This window comes from Alligator sinensis, unplaced genomic scaffold, assembly GCF_000455745.1.
Source record: "Alligator sinensis unplaced genomic scaffold, ASM45574v1 scaffold1667_1, whole genome shotgun sequence".
Classification (NCBI taxonomy): domain Eukaryota; kingdom Metazoa; phylum Chordata; order Crocodylia; family Alligatoridae; genus Alligator; species Alligator sinensis.
The window spans coordinates 924,712-930,341 of NW_005842504.1; the positions used below are offsets into that span (position 1 = coordinate 924,712).

The 5,630-nt window shown below is 67.9% G+C and overlaps 1 protein-coding gene across 1 annotated transcript in view; it reads right to left on the reverse strand.

Moving 5' to 3' along the window:
- RYR1 (ryanodine receptor 1) overlaps positions 1-5,630 on the reverse strand; it is a 45,730-nt gene that overhangs the window by 8,247 nt on the left and 31,853 nt on the right. The window contains 14 exon segments of the mRNA XM_025213073.1: positions 7-96; positions 240-320; positions 2,033-2,050; positions 2,626-2,699; positions 2,859-2,935; positions 3,101-3,180; positions 3,312-3,411; positions 3,491-3,559; positions 3,646-3,697; positions 3,974-4,080; positions 4,299-4,395; positions 4,595-4,707; positions 4,835-4,972; positions 5,436-5,627. Coding sequence (XP_025068858.1) covers positions 7-96; positions 240-320; positions 2,033-2,050; positions 2,626-2,699; positions 2,859-2,935; positions 3,101-3,180; positions 3,312-3,411; positions 3,491-3,559; positions 3,646-3,697; positions 3,974-4,080; positions 4,299-4,395; positions 4,595-4,707; positions 4,835-4,972; positions 5,436-5,627 — 1,288 coding nt within the window.

The following is a 5,630-nucleotide window of genomic DNA, read 5'->3' on the forward strand; positions in this document are numbered from 1 at the left end:
CTCCGCCCTCCAGCCGCAGCAGATAGTCCACGGTGCAGATGATGATGTTGATGGTGGTCGTGTTGCCTGTCTGGGTGCGCAGGTAGTTCTGGAAATCTTTTGGGGGGGGGCGGGGCAGGGCAGAGACAGGGACACGACACCGGTCAGGGGGTCTCAGGAGAGCCCAGCCCTCACTCCCAATCCCCCACCCCTGGGGCTGGGGCCTTTGCTCCCGGCTCCGTCCCCGGCCCCCCCCATACCATTGTTGTGCCCCTCGCAGAGAAGCTGCAGGAAGCGGAAGAGGTCCTGCGTGAACTCGTCGTCCGACATCACCTTCTCTCCTGCGGCGCAGCCGGGCGGGAGAGAGACAGGCCTGGCTCAGGCTGGGCCAGCGGCACACAGCCAAGGGCGGCAGGAGGGCGGGGGCGCGCATGCCAAGGGCGGTGGGAGGGCAAGGGAGCACATGCCTAGGGCAGCAGGAGGGGGCATCAACGCCAGCACACTCCAACAGGCAGGGGCAGCGCCACCCACCCGGTCAGCGGGGCATGCGTCTCGTTAGGGGCACCTTCGTTAGCGGAGGCAGGCAGCACCACGCACCTGGAAACAGAGGGAGGGGGGTGCCCAGGCATGCCCATAGGCAGGGACGGGGGACAGGTCCCAGAGCCTCGTTAAGCCCGTGCTGGTTAATGAATGAGTTGCCAAAGGCAGTGAGTGATGTCATGAATCTGGAGGGAAGGGTTCATGCCACTCATGACAGATCTGATGCCACCACATGGCCTCCTAGGAGGGTCTGGGGGTGGGGGGCAGTTGGGAGAAGGGGGGGATGGGCAGGAAAGATTGGGGGAGTTGGCCTCCATCTTCCATGCTGGGATCCCAGCATCCAGCCCCCGCCCAGCCCCAAACACCACCCGCCCATAGCGAGACGCCGGCACAGCACGACGGAGACACTCGGCCACGACCACACGCACACACCACGCGTGACGCGCCGGGGACAGGACGCCACGGGTCAGAGCCGGGCCCGGCCACAAAGAAGCCAACGCAGGAGGGCCAAACGGGGCGGCCGGACGAGAGATGCTCCACGCGACAGGGGGCACGGGTGCCCCACGGGGACACGACAGAGGGGGCGAACAACCTGCGGCTGCCCTCCCACACGGCTGCCCTCCCCATGGGCACTGATAAGCTCCCACGGACACGGCCCCGACAGCACGCAGCTCCCTGCCTGCCCCCGGCAGAACACGCCGCCGCCACGGCCATGCAACATGGAGACCACGGAGACGCCACGTGGCTGCAACATGGGACCACAGAGACGCCACGCGGCTGCGACACGGGACCACGGAGACGCCACGCGGCTGCGACACGGAGATACCACGGAGGCCAGACCATCACACCGCAAACACACTGAGATGCCACAACGGCGCCCGTGGGGAACCCACGTGGTCACAGCCCTAGGAGGGCTCATGGCTGCGTCTGGGGCTCTGGGAGCTACGTGGGAAGGGGCCCCTCACCCCTGACAGCTGCCTGGGGGCAGGGGGGCAGCAACCGGGTGTCTCAGCCAGAAGCTCCCGCCCTACGGGTCTGGGAGTGGAACTGATACTGGAGAGGAGCCTGGGGGACCTGGCCGTGGCCTGAGTCCCGCCCAGGGATGGTGTGGCTCATGGCATGGAGGGAAACCCGGACACCAGAGTTAGAGCTTGGGGGGAGAAGGGGGTGCAGTTAGTGCTCCGTGCAGACCGGGACGACCTCCCACCCCCATCCCCAACGGCACTCAGGCCACGTCCTCAGCCAGAAAGGGACATGCCTCGGGGCTGATCAAAGCCTCCGAGTCCCTGCCCCAACCACCCACCACGGACCCCCCTTGACCCACACACACCAGCACCCCCGGAGACCCCCCCCCGGCCATGGCAGGGAGAGCCCTGACAACGTGGCCAGGGCCCGTCCAGGCCACCAAGGGCCGGGTCCATGGACCCGTGGGGGGGGTCTGATCAGCTTCCGCGTGGGGTTAGATAGAGCAAGGCAGCGCCCGGTGCGATGCAAAGACAAGAGGGTCTTTTACCGTTCTCGCGGTTGATGACTGGGGTGCCAAGATGGGGGGGCGAAGGGGAACGGGGGAGGGAAGAGAAGGGTAGGGGAGAGAGGAGGTGAGTAAGGCAGCCACGGCAAGAAGAGGAAATGATTATGGGGGGAAGAGGCAGAGCCCCCCATGGGCTGAGTGCCCGGATTAATAGCGGGGGCGGGAGCCGTGGACACAGACCAGGGTGGGGGGATGGAAACGGGGTTCTGGGGGCTGCGGGAAGGGAGCAGAGCAGGGCAGGGCAGGGCAGGGCAGGGGGGAGTGGTCCGGACGCCGCACTAGATGGGCCCAGGGGCTGGAGCCCACCAGCAACCAGCACAAGGACTCCCCCGCCCGGGGCGGCTGCACCTGACTCACCGCGCCCCGACATGGCCTCGGGCGTGGCCCTGCCCCACTGGGCACCACAGGACAGCTCTGACCTCCCCACCCCCCCAGGATCCAGGGGCTGGGCACTCCCCAAGTGTCCCCATCACCACGCCTCTGTCCCCGCTCCAACCTCCCTGCATGGTGGGCTCAGCCCAGGCCCAGCAGCAGGGGCTGGGGGCTGTGCCCGGTGGGGTGGGGGAGGCACTCACTGGTTCCGTCCTCCGTCACCATGCCCAGCCCCTCGGCCTTGTTCTGCCTCTCAAAGGCATTCAGGTCCAGGACGCTGCAGGGCACAGGGGTGGCTGGGGTGAGGACCAGGCCCAGCTCCCCACATCCACCCACGCCCCCTCTCCACATAGCCACGGGGCTCCAGAAGCAAAGAGCTGGGGCCGGAGGGGAAGGAAGTGCCGTGAGCCGGGCAGGTGGACGGCGGGGGGCTCACCTGCAGGTCTGCATCAGGGCCTGCGTGCTTTGGAAGAACCCGATCTCCTTCTTGTCCTTTAGGTAATCCAGCATTTTCTGAGGTGGGGAGGGGGGCCCATTAGAAACACACGCCTGGCACGTGCCCTGACATCCAGCTCCCGCCCCTCGAACTCCCGGGGCCGCTGGCGGCACGCGGCAGGTACCCGCTGCCTCCCTCCCACCCATTAGCCAGGCCTGGGGGGGGAGGGCTCCGGCTCGTACCTGTTGCACGTCCACGTTGCCTCCGTTGAGGATGGCGATGCCGAGTTTGAGGGTGGACGACACCATGTCGCTGCGCTCCCCTGCCGGGGGCAACGTGCTCCAGTTACCCCTGGGGCGGGGGGCACCAGGCAACCGGACTAGACGGCTCTGACCGCCGAGTCCCGCTCCGGCCCCCAGCCCCGCTCCCAGCCGGCTCGGGCCCCCCCATCACCTTTGCAGGCGCTGATCATCTGCAGCACCATCTCGGCGGCGCCACGGTTGTGCAGCCGGGCCTGCTGGTACAGCAGCTTCTGCTTCTCCATCTCCTTCTCCTGGGAGTGGGGAGAGGCACCGGTGCAGCGCGGCGGGGTGGGGGTGTAGCGGGATGGGGGGGAAGGGGTGTGCGCATACCTCGAAGGAGGCTTCAGCCTCCTCTTCTTCCTCTTCGCCTTCCTCTTCACCTTCCTCAGTGTGACAGCTCTGGGGGGGAGAAGGGCAGTGGGGGCGGCATGTAGGGTGTCCCGCAGCCTGGCTCTGCCTCTGGCCCCCAGGGAGGGGTCTCTCACCTTGGCCATGATGTCGGCGTACGCTATGTACAGATAATCCTTCTCCAGTTTGCTGAAAGGCAGCGAGAGGGCGGGGGTCAGAGCCACGTATGCCGGACCCCGCGCTAGCCCCCGCGGCCCGTCAGAGAACCCGGGCGTCCGGACTCACCGCCCCCACCCTTTTGGGGACCAGGAGGAGAACCCCGAGTCCCACCTCCCCGCTTGAACCCACGAGACCCCGCTCCTCCCTGAGCTGGGAGACAACCCAGGAGTCCTGACCCCGACTCCGAGGCCCAGCGGGGAGGGGCTGTCCCTCTGGACCGTGCCCCCCCCCCAGCGCCGCACCCACCTCTTCTCGGTCAGCGCCGTGCGGCTGAAGTGCAGGATGAGCTGGTGCAGGGGATCCGGCTTCTTCTCCTGCTGCTCTTCCTCCTCTTCCTCCTCCTCTCCCGACTTCTGCTCCCGGCAAAGAGGGGAGGCGTGAGCGGTGCCCGCCGGCCCCAGGGCTTTGGGGGTCGCCGGGCCGGGGAGCAGGGGGTAGGGGCTGCTACCCCGCTCCGGGCTTTGCCACCAGCTGGTGCCAGGGGGGACGGTGACAGAACAGGCCAGAAGTGGGAGATGAACCCAGGCGTCCCGACACCCAGGCGGGAAGTGGGAAAGTAGCCCCGACTCACAGCCAGGTCGTCGATCATCTTGTCCTCGAAGGCGTGCTCCTCCGACAAGATCCACGACAGCTTGTAGGCTTCCAGGAACATGTTGCAGGCCCGGTGCCTGTGAGAGGGGGGGTCCCCAGTGAGCACCCCTTTAGCACGTGGGGGCTGGGCACCCCAGGGTAGGGAGCTCTGGACTTTGCTGGGGGGCTGTGGCGGGGGCTCATGTGGCATAGAGGATGCTCCATAGCGGTGGAGGCAGCACGGGGCTGGGCTGGGCGGCCCGGGGGGAAGCCGGGGACCCCGAGGGGCGCACAGACCTGGGCAGGTTGTAGAGCGGTGTCATGCGGAAGCAGGCGACCACGGCGCGGCGGCGCTGCTTGGACAGCAGCTTGTGCCACACGGCCTTCTTGGACTTGTAGGGGTGCTCCGTCTGTCGGGGGAGGGAGTATTAGAGCCGCCGGACCCCCCCCGCCGGCCTGGCTCTCCCCCCCCGGGCTGTATTAGGCCCGCCGCCCCCCCCCCGCCGGCCTGGCTCTCCCCCCCGGGCCTCTCCGCACCTGCTCCAGGTGGAAGAGCACAGCGGAGACCTCCTGCACGCGCCGCACGACCTTCTCGGGGCTGTCGCAGTCCTCGGCCTTGCCGGCCATCTCGCGGTACAGCGCCAGCTGCCAGCGCATCGCCGACACGTTCTCGCACTGCGAGGGGCACCGCTTCAGTGTCGGGGCCCCTGTCCGGACACCAGGGACCCCGTGCTCCCCAACCTGCTCCCTGCCTGGGCATCAGGGTCCTGACACTGCCCCCGCCCAGATGCTGGGGTCTCTGCGCCCCCCAACCTGCTCTCTGCCTGGGTGTCGGGGTCCCAACACTACCCCCACCCCGACGCTTGTGTCCCCATGCCCCCCAACTTGCTCTCTGCCCAGGCATCGGGGTCCCAACACTACCACACACCCAGGTGCTGGGGTCCCCGCACCCTGCAACTTGCTCCATGCCCGGGTATCGGGGTCCTGACCCACCCAGACCCCAGGGTCCCAATCCCCCAAGCTTCTCCCCTCCCACGCCCTGCGGGAGGGGTCCCGGCACCTCCAGCCCAGGGACAGGCTGACACGGGTCTGGAGACGGGCAGAGGCAGGTGGAGCGCGGGACGGGCACGGCACTCACCTTGCCTTGCAGGTGCAGGTTGTTGTTGAGGAACTCCCGCACCTCCTCATCTGTGTCTTTCTGCGTGTGGGGGGCACAAGAGCTCGTTAAGCTGACGACCCAGCCCCTCACCCCTGCACACGACCCCCAAGCAGCTCCCCCTGGCACGCCCCCCACCCCCAGCAAGACCTTGAGCAACCCCGGCTTGCTGCGCTC